The sequence below is a fragment of the Anas platyrhynchos genome, chromosome 5, assembly GCF_047663525.1.
Source record: "Anas platyrhynchos isolate ZD024472 breed Pekin duck chromosome 5, IASCAAS_PekinDuck_T2T, whole genome shotgun sequence".
NCBI classification, from domain to species: Eukaryota; Metazoa; Chordata; class Aves; order Anseriformes; family Anatidae; genus Anas; species Anas platyrhynchos.
In genome coordinates this window covers 4,326,059-4,344,439 of record NC_092591.1, presented here as the reverse complement: position 1 = coordinate 4,344,439, position 18,381 = coordinate 4,326,059, and the positions used below count along the sequence as shown (strand labels likewise).

Sequence of the window (18,381 nt, the reverse complement as noted above, 5' to 3'; positions counted from 1 at the left end):
TATCGCTTCACACCGGTGAGGGGACCCCCCTCCCCTCACAACCCCCCCCTGAGGGGCCGTCCCCTCAGCGCCCTGTTCCCACAATGCCCGGCGCCACAACACGGCCCCACGTGACCGGGGCGCCCAAGATGGCGGCTCCCAGCGGCTGCCGGCCGCAGCCCGGCGGGCAGGGGGGAACCGGGGCGGGACCGGCACCGGGACCCGGCCCCGGGGCAGGGCCGGCGGCGTTGAGGGGTCCCGAGGAGGACGCCGAAGGCTTGTACGTGGCGGTGGAGCGCTGCCCGCTCTGCAACACCACCCGCCGCCGCCTCACCTGCGCTAAGTGCGTCCGGGGCGGCGATTTCGTCTTCTTCGACGGCCGCGACTCGGAAAGGTACCGAGGGGGGAGGCGGGGAGGGGACTTCGGGCCTGCCCCGCCGCTGGGTCCCGCGGGGGAGGCCGTGGGGATGCTCCTCACACGCCCCCATGGGGTGGGGGAGGCCCCTTGGGTTCGCTGGGGGGTCCCTGGGGTCGCCCCCCCCCGGTAATGGGGTCCTGGGGAGCTGCTGGGGTTTGTTTGGGGGGTCCTCGGCCCCCTGAGCCCGGAGGTGGTGAGATAAAGTGAGGGAAGGGGGCTGGGGGCAGCCCAGGGGGCTGTGCTGGCTTTGTGAGTGGTACTCGGCTGGTGAGGGGTAAAATGTGTCAAATAATTGTAATTGTGAAGGGTTTGGGTGGTGACACGGCCATACGGGTGCAACCAGCAAACCGGAGATAACTCCAGACAACTAAGGGCAAAAACTGTCAGACACTTGAAATACGTCTCTGTTCTTAGAAGTATACCAAAACAGTAGATAAAACAGTAATTTTCCAAAATTGTTTACCGAAATCATGCAAGCAAACAGCACTTCTTCTTTTCATTCCTGTTCATATAACTAGTCCTGATCGCGGGCCCTTTACAGAATCCAGAAATATTGCACTTGAGTTGATCACGCCCCTTCCTGCCCCTTTGTGCAAGGAGCTGGCTGCAGGAGGGCTGCAGAAGTCGATCAAGAAGCAGGTAGCCCTGTTACGTGGTTCGGATGCTCGTTTCCCCTCTGTAGCTCATTTTTGACTGTGAAACAAGCCGTCATTTCCAGCACGTCCACCCCGGATTCTTAAAAAGCCTGCCTAGCGCTGTCTCAAGAATAGCCCTAATTTTTGGCTGTGTTTGTGGTCCTCGATTTGTAGCTTCGTTAACAGCTGCTGGGAGTGATTTCTCCAACTATTTCAGGAAGGCAGCGAGCGGTGTGTTGTGTGGAAGGGTCCTCGCCCCAAACACCCTTTGCCAAACATAAGAATAGGCAGGGAAACAGCGGTGTCTTTCTTCCTACCTTGGTTCTCTGCCACAGCTCCAGGCAGCTTTTTATGGCAGGACGGTGTTTTCCTGCCATAAACTCTTTCTGTGGGTGTTTGCACAACAGGATGCATGACTGGACAATGATGTGCTTGTCTTACATTTAAGCAAATTGACCTCCTCAAGCATAACCCAGATATAGAAAGCCAGCTCGCACCCAGATCTCTGTCTGGGTGAGTGGACCCTTCACCCCTGCCAAGTTTCGTTAAAGTTGATGGGAGTGGGCACGAGGTGGCAGCCAGCATGAATCAGCCTGAGTCAAAAATCAGCAAAAATGAGGCCTGAGTCTGCCACTTTGATGGGTTTTCTTCTTTTGCCTCGGAGGCTGTGGTGTGGAACCACAAACTGGATTTTAGCCCGTCTAAAATAGATGAAAAACTCGTCTTTGTGTGAGACTGCTCAGGGTTATCGGCCGTTTCCATGAAAAAAAAAAATTGGTTTGGGAATTTGGAACGTAAGCCAAGTATTTTCTCCTGCCCTTTCTGCAGCCTGAAGATTTTGGCTAACCATCAGGCTTCGTTACAGAAATCCAACTGCAGCATCCTTATAGTGGAGCCACTCTCATCTTGTATAACCAAGGCTCAAGAAGTTTCTCTACACATTGGAAAAACGCAACCATGAAGAAGCAGTCCTAGCCAAAGCACCAGAGGCAACAGCTGCTTTAAAAAAATCTCTTCCCTTCCTCATATCAGAGACTGCTGTCACCGCATCCTCCCGAGATGCGTTAACTGTCCCGTTCACCTTTGGATAGAAAACATTGTGATGATTAAGCCGTATTTCTTGACTGTAGGAAAAGTCCCTTTTGTTTTTCTCCTCCCTTTTTTCCCCTTGTTCAGGACCTTGGACTCGCTGTCTGTGTAATCCTCTCTTCTCTTCTCCAGCCTCCGCTCAGGCAGCCCCCCTGGACGCTGCTTTTCCCTGAGCTTTGCATCTCCTGCTGCTTAAAACTCTCCTACGGCAGCTCCGTGTTCCTGGAGTCACGGATTAACAAAACAAGAACAGCGTCAGCGTGATCGATGGCAGCAGGAAAAGTTCAGTGTAGGGACAAAGCTTCGTAAAACTCAGGTTTCTGCTTCTTTCAAAGATAACAGAATTACCGATAGCCTGAAAGTGTGCTTGAAGTGTTTTATCTGCGTTGTGTAATTAATCCTTCGAGTGACTAATGGGAAAAGTGAGAGAGAAACAGCCCGGCATCTCAGGTCAGTTTTTATTGTTTCCTCTCTGCCAGCAGCGAGGGGTTTCCGTGAATTTCTTGCGACGTGAGCGCGGCGAGGGAGGGAGCAACCTTTAAAATCATTGCGTGGTCGTGCAGGGACAGGTGCAGGGAGCTGGCTGGAGCTCAGGCTGTGTTTACTGTCGGCGGTATTTACTTGGTTACTTTATGCCTTCTAGTAGCACCTGGGTTAATTTTAGATCGGCGCCATGGTCGGGCCTGGAGGAGCCCGGCAGGGTCACGACAAGGGCTTTGCTGAGGGAGCCGTGTGAGAAATCCAGCCCTGGGATGCACAGGGCTCCCAGTTGTCTTTTGGAAGTGTTACAGGCTGGAGGAAAACGTCGGTACCTCTCACTTGTGAGAAGTCAAAGGAGGTTACCCATTGTATCCAGTGGTGGTCTACTCTTTTCTTGTTTTTATTTCCTCAGAAAACAATAAATATTTTAACATTTTAACATCAAGAATTATTTGAGATTTTCACAGGACTATTTTATGTGCTAGTTGCCATAAAAGCTACAGGAATATTGTTCACATCTAACAAAAATCACAGCCTGTACCTGTAAGGGGGCCAACTGAGGAGCTGTCAGGATTAATTAGTGAAACACAGCTACAATTAAAGATGAGTCGTCCGGAAATCCTGCAGTAGAATGATCACCGACATTCTTCCTTTCATTAGTAACGTGTTGTGTGTTCAAAGCATCTTGTTGTTCATTTCAGGACACTTCTTCCTCCCAGGAGTTTACCCCAGCCTGTCACGGAGAGAAATTCTCAGTTCCTATTCAGTGGCTTTTTGAGACACCGGAGTTTCCTCGTAGTGAACGGGCCCAGCAGTGGATGTTCCTTTTGCTATCCTCAGCTCCTGCAGTGTTAATCAATTCCTAGAGATTAAGGAGTCCTTTTTTCTCTTCTTTTTTCCTTTCTGATTATGTACACATGGAAATAAGCCAGGGAACCATAGGAAATCTCAGGTTAATCCAGACTGGAGGAAAAAAGCATCTGACAGATAATTTTAGATGCAGAGTCCTCCCCTTCTCTCGGTTTACATTTCACGGGAGTTTCTCTCAGAGTCCATTCAGAGCTTTGTTTCTTCACCAGGTTGAAGGGCTGTGGATATACAGAATAAAATGAGTCAGGTGATGCAATGCAATTAAAAAAGGGGCTGGATAAGGAGATGGAAACATCTGCTTTGGGGAGAGCTGCTGAAGAAGACGGTAGGAGCTGGCTGACACAGCTGCTGAAGCGCGTGGCGAGCTGTAATTCTTGCAGGCTCTCCCAAACATTCCTGCCTTCCCTCACCAGAGAGAACTTAATTTAGTCCCAGGCTCTTGACAGATCGACTTCCCACTAGTGTGCCGGACACGATTTGGGAAATCAGCCTCCGTGCCCGTTAATTAACCCAGCTTGGAAATGAAGAATCCCCGAATTTCCGCGGCGCTCCCCGTGTGGCTGCCCAGCCTGGCTGAGTTATTTCGGGACGTGCCCGAGGTCAGAGGTGCAGGAGGTGCGTGGTACGGCGTCGTAAACAGCACGCTTGTGCAATTTCCACGATGACTGGTGGGTGAGGACACGCAGGACAGACGGACAGACAGACACCGAGCAGCCAGGCTCCGGTTGCACCGCATTCCTCAGGCGCACGCGTGGCCTCTGGCTTTTAGAGCAGCACCTGCGCTGGGGATTGAGCTGCTTTGGAAGGAAAAGAGAGAGTTTTGGTCGTCTGCGAAGACAGCAGGCAGAAGTTTTGTTGTTTTCGTGCTGCTGTCATCTGGAAGAGCGATTACACACTTGGTAAAACCGAAGCCAGTTCTACGAGTTCTGGAGCAAAATATACTGAATTATTTCTCCTTGCATGGATTTAACCCCAAGGCACACGTTTGAGGTGTGGATCAGGATGGTGCTGTGGCATGGCAAGGGCAAAGGAAAATTGGGAGGCCGTGCACTGGCAGAACACAGCACACACTTTCTGTTTTTAGGTTGTCTACATCCCTTGGCTGTCTCTCTTGCTTTATCTTTGTCACTTCGTGCTTCACTGTAATCTCTCAATATGCATTGTTTGGACACTGTTTGCTTTAAAAGTATTTCTCAGTGTGGCGAGGAACATGCAGGTGAGCAGAACGTGGCTATTTGTACTCAGAGGATGGAAATGCAGGATGATGAAGCCGAAAAAATTCCCTTCTGATCACTTTTTTTGGCAGTTCCCACACCTCACATCCACTGGGGCAGACCTCAAGCAGGCATTTGGGTCGGGCACTTGTGACACCTGGTAGAAACAAGTAGAAGAAAATGCAGCTTATGGCAGCTAATAATAATAAAAGAAGGAAAAGCCTTGAGAGAGTACTGTCCTGTCTGGAACCATCGCTGAGTAAAATCTGAGACCCTTCCAGGTGAGAAGTGAGAAAAATGCAAAGCTCAGCGTGTAAAAACCTGCACTTCTTGGTACCAGAGTGGGTAGTTCCACTAATACCACCTAATGCCATCTCAGGCTCACTGTGTTACTGTTAATTTCTCCAGTGATTAAAAGCTTTTCAAGCAGTGGATGTGTTTCGTTGTACACAAAATATTGATGTTTCTAAGCTATAAATCTTAGAGAAATAGAAGGTAATTAAGGGTAATGCTTACAAGTTTGATAATACAACGTGTGGGTGTTTCCTCAGCTTAGAGGGTCTGTTGCTGTTCCTGGGAGACAGGTGCTCTAGAATTCGGCAAGAATTTCATATATTGAGCCATTGCTCACAAAGATTAAGACAGATAGCTGAGGTTTGGAGATTCCCACAAGCTTCAGCCTTTTTATTGTTTCAGACAACTTACAATACCTTCATGCAAAATAGCAATAAAAGTGTTTAATCTTTTCCAGGTTCTCAGACAAGAAAGAAAGGCTGATGCATCTTAAAACCAAACAGAGAGAATTCCAAAAACAGTAAGTCGTAGTCATTAAATGAATAAAAATTCTTATTCTTAAAAAAAAATCTCTCTGACATGCTGTTGCTGGAGACAGATGTAGTCGAGATAAGTCAAATAACTTTCATTCATGTTTTTCCTCTAGTGTTTTGAAGGCCATGGAAGGCAAAGAGATAACTGATCAGCTGGTGAGTTATTCAAAGCATCCCATCATTTTTGAACTCTGAATCGCTAGATCGTATTGTTTAAAGTTATATTTTTATATTTTACCTTGAGGGCATGGCATTGATTTCCTAAAAAGCCTGTTGTAAGCAAAGGCAAAACGGGCTCTGCAAGCTGAGCACTCCAAACCCTCAATATTTTTAATTTCTTACTAGATATTTGTTCAATAACTTATTGTACCAATTGACTTTATAGGAAATATTCTGTCTCTTTGTGGCATTCTTCTGTGCGCAAAACGGTATAAGAAATATTTATTTATTGGTCTGATTCAGTTCAGAACATCCTGCTCCTTTTGCACGAAAGCTGCTGGCTTTGTTGTTAATCATTAGTCAGTGTGTTGGAAATGGTTTGTGCCCGACGCTTGCCGAATGTTCTTTTGCAGAGGTGGAAAATAATGTCTTGCAAGATGAGGATTGAGCAGCTGAAACAGACCATTTGCAAAGAAAATGATGAAATGACAAGACGTGAGTAATGCCTGTGCCTTTGTAACGTGTCAAACTGTGCCTTAAAGAGGGAAAAGTCAATCGCAGTAGATGTGTTAGTTTTTGAAAAAAGTGAATTTCCAAGGCAAATCACTGAGTGGACTTTACCCCTTTTACGCTTGCGTTTTAATTAGAAAACAGTAGACATTATTCAGCCGGATGGAGATAATTTTGCAACAGCTTCAAAAGTAAATGCTTAGCAGCCTATGAATTTGGCTTTGTCCCTGGAGATGGCTTGATTCAGTGTAGCGTCTCTGATCGCTTCCCCTTGATAAAAAGGAGCAAACAGCTCTGCAGCTGTTACAGATTTCATCTAAGTGCTGAATTTTAACCCACACCTGTCTAGAAATCCTAAAAATCACCAAAATATGGCATAGGCTGCTGAGTTGCTAACGTTCAGCAGCTTCGGTTTTGAAACTCATTAAATATTTTACACGCAGGAGATGTGTAGAGTCATTTTTCAGAAAAGAACAAGCAGCACTCCTCACAACCTACGTGTAAAGGAGAGATAGGAAGCATGTGCAGGATTGTGTTGACTGAATTTGAAGCATTTTAATGACTTGAGATTCAAGAGGAGCCATACAAAAGGTGGAAGCACAGACGTGTAACTGAGAATAGTTATAAAGGAGTAGCACAGGCTTGCAGTGATAACATCAAAAACGCTGAGGTGCAAAATGATTTTCATTTAGTAGGGAGGATGGCTAGCACAGTATGAAATGTATAATAAAAAAAAAGATGAAGGAGAAGGCAAGCAGGCTAGTTAAGAGGAAAGAGGGTGAGTAACTGCAGAGAAGTCTAAAATATTCAGTGCCTTCTTTGCTTCATCTTCTGACAAAGAAAATGCGATCAGGTGTTTAGCCAGATTAAATTTGAGATTGAGAGAGGACTTCGGGCCAAGGAAAGAAAGCAGCCAGTTAAATATTATTTTGATTGTGTCTGTAGGGCCTTATCAGATTCACCCCAGGGAGCTTAAGGAGCCAGCAGCGGAGCACCTGAGAACACATGAGGGAGAGAGGATGTCCCAGGGAACAGAGTGGAAGCAGCAGCTGTTTGCAGGAGTCTTACACCGATGACACAGCTTCTGAGCACCTTGTAGGTACCTGAGGTACCTCGAAGATAATTAAAAACAGTCAGCACTTTTTGTTAAGAGTAGGTCATGTCAGATCAACCCTTCTCTGTGGGTCTAGTGGAGGGAGAGGCAGAAGGTGCAAGATACCTTGCCTTTGGGCTCTATCTACCCCAGGATGTCTCACGAGCAGGCAAATAAATCAGTTCTGGGTGTAATCACTGCAAGGATGCCACAGAATGCTAGCAGGGCTACATTCAGAGAGCAGCGATACTTGTCCAACAGAGGAGGTGAGGCAGGTGGAGCCCAGTTCTGTTTGCTATTTTCCATAATAGCTCGCATGGTAGAACAGAAAGTGGAGTGGAGGAACCGAAGGTGGGTGACGATACGAGCTCAGAACAGGATCAAATTCAAAACCATGCAGGTAAATTGAGTGCATCGTCTGAAACGAACAAAGTTCAGGGCACGTTGTTTAGGAAAGAGAACCACATAAACCTCTGGTGGGGAATGCTGGCAAGATTTGACAGGATGGGACCTGGGGAATTGCAAATTAAATACCAAATAACAAGCTAGTGCTGCTCCAGAAAGGTTCAGACCTCAGTCAGGGTTATGCTAACACGGGCGTTGTATTTAAGAAGGAAGCGATTATCCTGCTGTGCTCAGCAGTGGCGTTGCCTCAGTGGGAGTCTGGAGCCCATTTTGAGCAATTTAAGTAAGATACAAATCAACTGGAGAAAGTCCAGAAGGGAACATTAGGAATAAAACGCAAGGAGTGGCCAAGAAAATTGCAGTTGGGATTAGTTTAAAAAAAAAAATAAGAAGAAGAAGAGCATTTTTTCAGTAGATAGAAGATTATTATGAAGGGAATAATAACTAATTGTTCTCTTTAGCCTGTAGAGAAAGGAGAAGAGGAAGTCAACGTGACTTTGCATGAGGAATTTAACCACCTTTTCTCAAAGTGCAGCTCTGAAGGTGGCAAAACGTTAGAACCAGCTGGGGCATGGAGCTCCTCCACTTTTCTATTATTCTGTTAAATGAATTAATTCTTAAATAGTTCTAATCTGCAGCTTTACTACATAGCCAGTACATCAGGAGCTCAGCCTGGCTCACTCTTAGGGAGGAGACCACGTTACAAAACGCAAATGGCTTCTTTCTCTTCTCTTGGATGTGGCGTAGGTGGGTTTACTGAAATAGGAAACATTTCTGGATTGTTGGGCTCCTGCTCTTTCAGCTGGCTCTCCTGGGTACTTCAAGAATTGGTGTTTCTTAAAATAAGGTTTTAAAACGTGTGTGTTTTGCCTTCTGCCTGCAGAGAGCAATTCGAGGAGGTGATCTTGTGAATGCCCGGCGTGGCTCGCTGCTGGGCAGGCAATGGGAATGTGTGGGGCTTGACGGTGTCCTGAAATACTTCTGGGGACAAATTTTAATTGCCTCGTAAACTGGGTCATAAAGCAGAATTGCTGCGCTGAAAAAAAGGACAGTTGTTTCTGCAGCAGGGCTGCTGGAGAGGAAACGTGCTTGCAGTGTTCTCAGATAATTGCTGTTGGCCCTGCAGATAAGGGAGCTCGCTCGGCGCAGAAAGTAGCCTTGCAAGTAGAAGATGAATGAAAATGGAACAAATTAATGTTTTATTCCTCCTTTGTTTCGTATTCTCTGGGCAAAGGGAGGGTTTGGGAATACGAATGCAGGCATTAATTGATTTGCTGTTGATACTACAGGAGTGCTTAAAAGAAACTGAAGTGCAGGCTGGCACGTCGAAATTCTTGGTACTGTTGAGAGAAAAATTATCCTGCAGTTCCTCCTACAGGACCTTATTTTATGGACCTGAGGATTATTAGTTCCTACCTGCCCGGGGAAGCCAGCCTCACCAGCTTTGATTTGGGTCTTTCCATCTCCCACGGATGAGATCATCCTTCCTACCAAACACTGATCAGATAAATGAGTAGAAATAACTTCTACTAAGTTATTTCTAATGACTTATTAATGATAATAAGCTGTTATAATAATAGAATGGCTATTTTAATATATAATTTCAATATATAATAGCTATTTCAGCAGTCCTGAGCTTGCAGTTCCAACTGCACAGGTGACAACCAGGAGGAGCAGGGATGTCCTGTGCTGACCGTGTGTGGCTGGGCACGTACCAGGGGATGGGAACCAGTCATGGATCCCATTTTTTTTTTATGTAACTTCAATTTTTGTGCTTCCCCTCTGGGAAAGCTGATGTTTTAATGGTCTGTAACGTGGCTTCGTGGAGTAGCAGATGCCACGGAACATTGCTATTGTAGCTCTGGTCTCATCTGCGCCTCGCAATCCAAATCCATCAGACAAATGCTGTCAGGCTTACTGCCTGCCTTCTGTGCAAGGGGCAGTTAGCCCATTTCTTGATTACAGGAAAGCGAGGAGGCTGCTGTGCTCTAGGAGAGCATGACTAATGCTGCTTCTCCTCAGCCATAAAAACTGAAACGGAACGACGAGTATATGGGGGCTCTTATTCAAACTAGGGTACATTACAATTTTTAAATGTGCATTCGGAGACATTTTCCCGTGCTTTTGAAAGACCGAGGCAGTTAACTCGCCCTCTGCAGCACCATATGTTTCCAGGAGTGTTCCTGCAGTGAATTATTTTATAGGAGAATCAGCAGATGCTCTTGAAGAATTTTTTCTTCCGACTCTTAGCGTGCCTGATGCACGGGGGAAATTCAGGCAGCTGCAGCTTTTCAGAAGCGTAACCACATTGGCCATTTTGTGACTGGAAAGGGAGTTTTCCCTCGTGAAACCAGTGCCACTGGGATCCAAGTGCTTCAAGAGGACGTACGTTAGCAAAAGCCCGAATAACACAAGCTAATAGAAGCAGTGGTGCCAGAAATTGTGAATGGAGATGCTATCTGCACTAGATTTTGGCTGCAAGCAATGCGTGCCTTTTTGGCCAGCGTCGTGCGAGCGTGTACAGTCAAGCTATTTCTGTCATGGTGATTACCCCAGAAGTTTAATTAAACTGTGAAATCTTGGCTTTTCTGCTCCAGATCCAAAAATAGCTGGGTGAAAGATAGGGAAAGATTAATTCCGATTTCAGTCCCTTTTGCGATGTTCAGAAAAGATTAAGAAGTTGTACCACTTAGCAGCTGGAAAGCGTCAGTGGTGAGGCAAGGTTTTCTGTTTTAAGCTGCTGTAGATCTTGTTTTCTATAAATATTAATCAAGCCTTTCTCAGGCTCGCTACAAGTACCTCACAGCTCGTTTTCTGAGGCTAACATCTGCTGCTGCCTTCACAGATGCAGAGGGGCTTCTGCGAATCAAAGAGGAGAACCAGAAGCATTATCGCAGGGCTCAGCGGCATCAGGAGAAGAAGGAGAAGATCCAGAGGCACAACCGCAGGCTGGGAGACTTGGTGGAGAAAAAAACCTACGACTTGAAAACCCAGCACGAGCATCTGGCAAACCTTCGGCGGACGCATATCCTGGAGCTAACATCAGTCATATTTCCCATCGAAGAAGTAAAGACAAGCATGAGGTAGGGGAAGGCTTATCCTTTTGGACTCGTTTTTCCAAGCTTTAGACACTCAGAGGTGAGTCATGTAAGTCTAAGCTAGACACTCTGGCTCCCTTGGCATCTGTGGGGAGAAGGAGGTGGTTTCCAAAGGCAAAGCATCTGACCTAGAGGTAGAAGTCCAGAGCAGAGGAATGTGGGGATGCTAGCATCTCCCCACTGGGAGATCTGAGATATGTGTCCACTGTTAACCTTAAAAAACATCATTAAAAATCCCAGAACAAAGTAGTTTGGGGAACAAGGAGTTTAGCAGGAGTGTTTCTACAAGCATTTTGCTCTGTGAAATCTGATTAAGTGCCTGCCAAGTACATTGGTGATTATATTTTTGAACTTCTTTTAAAAACTCTCTGTTCTTCTCTGGCTGCTCCAGAGATCCTGCAGATGTGTCTTCTGAGAGCGACAATGCCATGACCTCTAGCACTGTGAGCAAGCTTGCAGAAGCCAGGAGAACCACTTATCTCTCCGGGAGATGGGTGTGTGATGACCACAACGGGGACACCAGCATCAGTATCACAGGGCCTTGGATAACCCTTCCGAATAACGGAGACTACTCAGCTTATTACAACTGGGTGGAAGAGAAGAAGACTACACAAGGACCAGGTAAGGAGCCAGGTCAGAATTAAAGGAACACCACTACAGAGATCAGTCCACTGAAAGCCTCTTCTGCAGGAAATGCTCGTTGGGACCCAGTGCATGGTAAAAGAGAGATAAAGTTAATTATTCACAGTTTTGACATGGTTCACATGCTGTCGATTTAACAGGAATTCCAAGAATTACTATTTTCTACCGGCTTCTGACAGATTTCACTGTAAATGATTGCTGGATTCAAGCAGTTCTCGGTACTGACAAATGACATTTTCCAGAGTAGACTTCAGGAACACATTAACACACCCACTGAGGCTTCATTTATAATGCGACTTTCACGATGTTTTTATTTCTTTCAGATATGGAGCATAACAACCCTGCTTACACCATCAGCGCTGCATTGTGCTATGCAACCCAGCTTGTGAACACTTTGTCTCTCATACTTGATGTAAATCTTCCCAAGAAGCTCTGCAACAGGCAAGTAAACGCAAGGCTCTGAGAAGGTGGATCAGTGACCACTTCTGAATGATCTTAGCTCAGTTTGGTTTTCTGAACAAAGTCATTATTTGGAACAGCTTTTATGATAATAGTTGATGGCTCTCCCCTTTTTTTTTTTGATGCAATTTAATTTCACAGGGAGGTCTAGAATCTAGACCACAGTTAATCCTCCCTCCCATCCTCTCTTTCTATGTCCTGAGAGCACAGCCCAGCCATCATAGTTCAGAATGACAACTTGCTAAGCAATTTATTCAGCGTCCTCACACTGGAGTGAAATACGACAGTGCATGAATAGCACTTTTCATTTTATGAGACCCTACTGTGCTTTACAAACTCAGCAGCTCTGAGTCATCCTGAATAGCTCCACTGCATTAAGAGATGTAGAATGAGGCCTTATAATACGGCATGACAGCAGGGTAATTTTCTCTGGGCTAAAAACACTGATGGGGAATGTAGCTGGCTGCCAGACGTTTGGGAGCATGCGCTTGTATAAACCCCAGTTGTGATGTGCAGAAGTAATTCTGGGAAAGCTGTGGGTTTGGTTCAGCTTCCAGGGGTCTCAGCTATGCTGCTGAGATTCTTTTAAGTGTTTAAAATAGCAAAGGCCAAAGGGAGGGCACAAACGTGTAGGGCCTCTGCAGTTTTTTATGCTATTATTTGGTTGCTCGGTCATCGCAGGAAGAAAAGGTTGGGAACAGGAAATGAGGCAGGATTTTAAAGGAGAACCAAAATGGCTTGGTCACAGTGGATCTTTGAGTTTGTGTATGGTTCACACCACCTGTCCTCTTGGAACCAGTGAGACTCGGGCAAGCTGTGCTTGTTGATAAAATTCTAAAGGTCTCACAAGGTGAAAAAGCAATCTCCTGAGTACTCTGTAGCTGGTTGTACAGCTTCAACAAGTGCTTACTGTGAGGATATTTACTCCAGGGTTTGTTAGGAAGCCAGGGTACAGAATGCTGATGCCCCAGTACGTGTATTGTCACAGCCTTTTGCTTTGTGCACACATGTGTTTGTGGTCTTCCAACAGCGAGTTCTGCGGCGAGAATCTCAGCAAACACAGGTTCACGCGAGCAGTGAAGAAGCTGAATGCCAACATCCTTCACCTTTGCTTCTCTCAGGTAGGGGGAATGAACGTATGGATTCTTCAAACAGCTTGTAAAATAACAACTGTGCCTGCAGGTTTCCTCCAGTAACTGATCATGGCTTTTTTTTTCTCCATGGTAGCACGTAAATTTAGATCTGTTGCACCCACTGCATACGCTCAGGAACCTTATGTACCTGGTGAGCCCAGACACTGAGAACTTGGGCAGGTAAGAAAAGCAGTTTGTGAACACACCTGTAACTGAATCCCTTGTGGAGTTGCGTTTGTGTTGTTATTCATGGGGGAAATACATTTTTTCTGCTTTTATTCTGCTCTATCTATGGTTGAGTCCTCAGCACGTCAGGCTGGTTATAAGGAGGAGGCAGGAAAAGGCAGAAAAAGGGGAGTCTGAGAAGGAAATTATATTTCAGAGACATCTGTATGCTGTGGTTGTGCATGTAGCAGGCTCAGCTGGTGGCGTTATGATTGTGTGGGCTTGTTTCTGAACTGCAGGAACTCCTTCCCTCCAGAGGACAGCAGCACACGTCCCAGGCTTTCCCAAAATATTTTCAGTCAATGAGCACCCTAGGCCAAAGTTCACACTCAAATTATACTAATTTCTGTGTACATTAAGATTAAAGACAACTTTCCTGTTAACTTAGCATGTGATGAACATCAGTTTCTGTAGGCTGCACATGCCGGGCTCAATATTCTCCCTTTCTTTTTACAACTTAAGTGTAAGAAAGTCAACATTGATTTCCTCTTGGGGTAATCCAGTCACTTGTGCCCGAGACACTCTGCAAATATTTGTTTATTCCACTGCTTTATTCCCCCTCAAACACACAAGTGTTCCGACATCTACTTTTCCACTTTGTTCTGGTGTACAGGACTGGTTTTATTTAAAAACCTCACTAAGAGGAGCTGAATTCATGCCTCTACAAACTTACCTTGTGTTCAAGTCCATCCCTACTTAGTCAGCCCAAAGCTGTGGGGAGCCAACTTAGCTCAGGTTGGAAAAAATGATGTGCTTGCTGCTGCTTGTCTGGAAACAAGGAGAGGGCAGGAAACACCCAGAGAGTGAAGAGTCCTGGAAAGCAGCTGCTGTAAAGGAGAGAAGTGCCACAGTGGACAGAAACCTAAACCTGATGGCTCCTTAGGGTTTTATTTTCCTTCAGACTTCTGGACCTAGAATTGCCTGATAGCCTCCTTTATAAACTACTATTTTCGCATACATATAATTTTATCAAGCTTTAATTGTTTGGATTAACATTTTCCATGCTAAATTGCTGCCTCAGGCTTCTAGATAAGGTTGGAGAACCACAGTGGAGAAACCCCGTTACCCACATCAAATTCCTGCTCCTGTTACACTGAGAATCTGTACGAGCTTTGTGCTCTGGGCTGAAATTTGTTTGACAGGGACCTGCTGGCTCTGAGGAATCAGCTTTTCACTGCCTCCATGAACCCCTCTGGCTGCCCACAGACTTCTGAAACTGTCTGGAGATGCTCAGTAAAGATATTTTGGATTTGGTCTCCCTGTTCCCTGGCGCAATGCTGAGCGCCTGGGCAGGATGCAGTTGCCTCTCCAACCAGGCAGTGGCAGCAGGGAACTCGGAGTCAGTGACGAGGAGATGAGTTTGGGCAGGAGATCTGGAGATCTGGAGACCCCTGAAAAAAAAAAAAAAAGATCTTGAGATCTTGCTGGGGCCGAAGTGCTGCTGGGGGCAGCGTGTTAGCGAGCTGTGCGGGCTGCAACCTACACCCTGCTCCTGGCTGGCAGAGCTGGCGTGAAAAATAAAAGCTGTTCCGCATCAAGCCGAGATTCCCACCAGTGGAGCTGTGAGTTATTACCCACAGCTTTTCTTCTGCGTGTGTGCTTCACCATTCTGCCAAGGTGAAGGAGCTCTCCCGTTGTCCCTGCTCCGTGGACTGGAACCCAGCTGTAAGTCCCTCGTCGAGCTGCTGGCCTTTTATCGTGGTCATAGCGTAGTTATCTCCGTAGCCACCGAGTTTCTCTTAGCCAGCTGATAAAGACAGAGGTGTTTTAATTCTCCTGCATGGTACCCACAGGGCTGATATCATTCTGTCCCTGTTCACAGGTCTGGGCCTTTCGAAATCAGCGCTGATCTCGAAGACTCCATGGAGTTCGTGGACCCCAGCGCCGCCGGCGAGACCGATGAGAGCGGGGACGAGCACGTCAGCGACGAAGAGACGGACCTGGGGACAGACTGGGAGAACCTGCCGAGCCCCAGGTTCTGCGATATCCCCTCGCAGCAGGTGGAGATGCTGCAGAGCCAGAGCACGCAGGCGTCTCAGCCCATCGCCAGCAGCAGCGCTGGGGGCATGATCTCCTCCGCTGCTGCCTCGGTGACCTCGTGGTTCAAGGCGTACACTGGACACCGCTAGCGAGGATCCTGGGATCACAGGATGTGAGGAAGGAAATCCCTCCCCAACAATGCTGTAGTAAACCTTACGTATTCAGTTAAGTAGTGCCTGGAACAAAGAAAAGGTCGGACTTCACGTTTTGTAAACCCCAAGAACCTTTTTCTTTACCCGATGACCGTGGTGTCCCCCTTTTTGTAAATTGGCTCCGCTCCATCCTCCCGACGGGTTCTGTCAGGGCACTCGGTGGCTCGGTTCTGTCTGCATTGTTGAGTGGCGAAGAAGAAGGACCCAGCAGGCTCCAGCTCTGCTTCCTAGAGAAGAAACAGATTTTGGAGCGTGTGGATCTAAACGAGCACAGAGGGAAGGCTGCTCGGTGTTCAGGCTGGACAGTGGTGCAGATGCAGCTCACATTTTCTTAACTCCTTACAGGGTTTATGTTTGCGTGTTTTAAATCTGTCTTGCATAGCGCAGAAATGCATATTTCTAAATTTTTTTCCTTCAGGACATGGAAATTATGCATTTTTAACATGTTTTCTAATCTCCGTTGCCATATTTTTAATACGAAGAATCAGCATGGGCAGGAAGTCACACAACAAATTGCTCTTTTACTTTAGGTTTGGTTGTGGGTCTTGGCCCAGTTTCGCCCTGGCAAACTGGCTGGTTTCATGCTGGTTCCACCGGTAGGTAGTCGGAAAGTTTCGTGTCGTGCTGCCCGAAGCACACAGGCTCTTTACTCCTAGTATCATACACCAAAGAAACACTGGACATTCTCTTAGCTAGACCCACATTGACGCCGAGACAGGATTGCAATAATACCCATCAGCTACACCACGTTGCCACTTTTGAATCGTAGAAAAACCTCATTTCAGGCTACTTTGACGAAGTCCCGCGTTCTCCACACTACGTGCGTTGTGAACCCTGTCGCGTTTGACGTTTCTGGTGGGGTTTGCTCTTCCCTTGGTTCCTGAATGCCAAGAAGTTGATTTCATTTCGCTGCAGAAGCGCTCCGGGCGCGGCTGGCCTGCTTGCAAAGCCACGGGAGGCGTGATGCTGACCAGAGCTCCTCGCTCCCTCTGCCCCGCGGTACGTACGGCTTCAAGGTGGCTCTGCTCAGCGAGGCTTCCCATTTACGGTTTACATTTTACAGAGCTGGGACGTTTTGACTTCTCCGCGGGGCAGACTTGTGTAGAAGCATCCTCCCACCCCTCCGAGATGGAAGATTTCAGCCTGGCGTGCTGGCACACCCGAGGCAGCGTCCTCCTGCCTGGTGGAAACCCCAGCTGCAGGCTGCCTTACCCGGCCCTCCCGTTCTCTGTCGAGCATGTGGAGTTTTTTTGGGACATTTTGGGACGGTTTTAGGATGCTGTGGGTCCTCCCCAGGCCAGCCAGCGCTGCCACCTGGCTCCACCGAATGGGTGGAAGAGCAGCACTAGTGCTAACGCCCCGGTGAGCTCTGCACCAGGGGCACCAGCTGAGTCCTGTGCCTCCCAGCCCTTTCTCTTTGGCAGCAGGGATCCCTTGTTGGTATTTTTTTTGCTGGCGGTGGCTGTTTCTTGGGTTTTTTAAACCAAAGACCCTCAACTCCGCACCCACAGCGTGCGTGTGGCAAGGCGGGGGCCCCCTCGGTGCTGCCAGTTGGTTGTTCTGAGCCCAAGGTAGGTTCGGTAGGTTCTTTGGCTGAGAAATCAGCCAAAATGCTGTTGGCTACCGTGGTCTGAGCAGGGACAGGGACAGGGGGAGGAGGCTTCGGTCACTGCTCAGCTGCCAGCACTTTAGGAACCCGTCGCAGCTCTGAGCAGCCAGCACGTAGCAGTACTGCGGGGGGGGCTCTCAGCATTGCACAGCCCGTTTTGGATCCTCATTTATTTTGCACTGGACCCCACCATATCGATATCTTCCCCCCTTTTTTTTTTCTTTTCCCTTTTTTAAGACACATTTCAGTCGCTCTTTCATCGCTACCTTCGCACTGCGTAGAACCCTAAAGGCCAGGCCGCGATTCAGCTTTGTGTGCTGTCCTTGACTTATTTAGGGGAAAACACAAACACCACCCCCAGAACCTTTGAAGCCATATCCTTCCTACCCATCATGTTCTCCAAATAATTTATTTACAACCATGTCATGCTCTGGAGGTGCACGACGGCACTGTGAGGGCGTTCGAATGCATCGAGAGAGCTCCTTGCGAGAGAGGTTTTTTAACAGAACAGATTGTGGGCTTTGTTGTTTGTTTTTTGTTTTTTTTTTTTAAAGTGTTTTGCACATGTGTAGCTAAGGAAGAATTAATTGTGTGTGTCCAAACCTTGAGTGCAATCGACAGGATTAGTTTTCCAGCTTGTTTGGGGGGGGCGAGGGAGGGAGGGAGGGAGGCAATATCTGTAATTAGAGATAGTTGGAGACGGCCAGCTGAGAGTTTACAAAACAATTTGCGTAGCACGAGTGCAGGGATCTCATCCCAGGCCGTGAGCAGCGACCCGGCGTGGCCCACGCGAGCTGCCAAGGAAGAGACAGTTTTGGGATCCCAGCCCTCAGCCGAAATCGGGCACCTTCAGTGGGTTTGGGACGGGAGGTGCGGGGCTGGCAGAACTCGGGGCCTCTCTCTGCGACTTCCAAACTCGATGTAACTAAACACGATTTTTTTTTTCTAAATTTTATTGTATTATTGCAATAAATCTTTAACAGGAATTTTTTTTTTTTTAAAGTTGTCTGTTTGTAATTGTTACTCCTGCGTGGTTTGTTCTTAGACATGCTGGGGAAATACACAACAACTTCCAGCCTTCACCGCCTCCCGGGCACCAGACCTGTTACAGGGCGATTGTAAAGCATGAAAATATTTGATATGAATTAAAAAATAATAATAATCTTATGTAAAATAACTGCATCTCTAGTGGGCAGGCAGAGAAGTCCTGCAGAGCACACGCCTCTGTACATGTGAACTGAGACATCGCCACCTCCAGGGCTGGGTGCCAATTTTTTGTACATTGCCAAATGCAGATGGGGGTCAATTTGATATTTCATTTACTTGTTATTTTGGTTGTTTGTT

General features: G+C 47.1%; 1 protein-coding gene across 3 annotated transcripts; it reads left to right on the top strand.

Moving 5' to 3' along the window:
- The first annotated feature begins 89 nt into the window (after window positions 1–89).
- On the top strand, window positions 90–18,032 carry ATG14 (autophagy related 14). 3 transcript variants are annotated; one of them, XM_027459641.3, is made up of 10 exons: window positions 90–373; window positions 5,437–5,499; window positions 5,626–5,668; window positions 6,085–6,166; window positions 10,525–10,762; window positions 11,169–11,398; window positions 11,743–11,860; window positions 12,909–12,999; window positions 13,106–13,191; window positions 15,059–18,032. In XM_027459641.3, exons 1-10 carry the CDS (start codon window positions 129–131, stop codon window positions 15,363–15,365), a joined length of 1,503 nt encoding a protein of 500 aa, XP_027315442.1. In that variant the 5' UTR covers window positions 90–128; the 3' UTR covers window positions 15,366–18,032. The 3 variants fall into 3 exon arrangements, with proteins under 3 accessions (XP_027315442.1, XP_071894212.1, XP_071894213.1); XM_072038111.1 differs by lacking the exon at window positions 90–373 and adding an exon at window positions 1,900–2,571; XM_072038112.1 differs by lacking the exon at window positions 90–373 and adding an exon at window positions 4,710–4,966.
- Window positions 18,033–18,381: the final 349 nt, after the last annotated feature.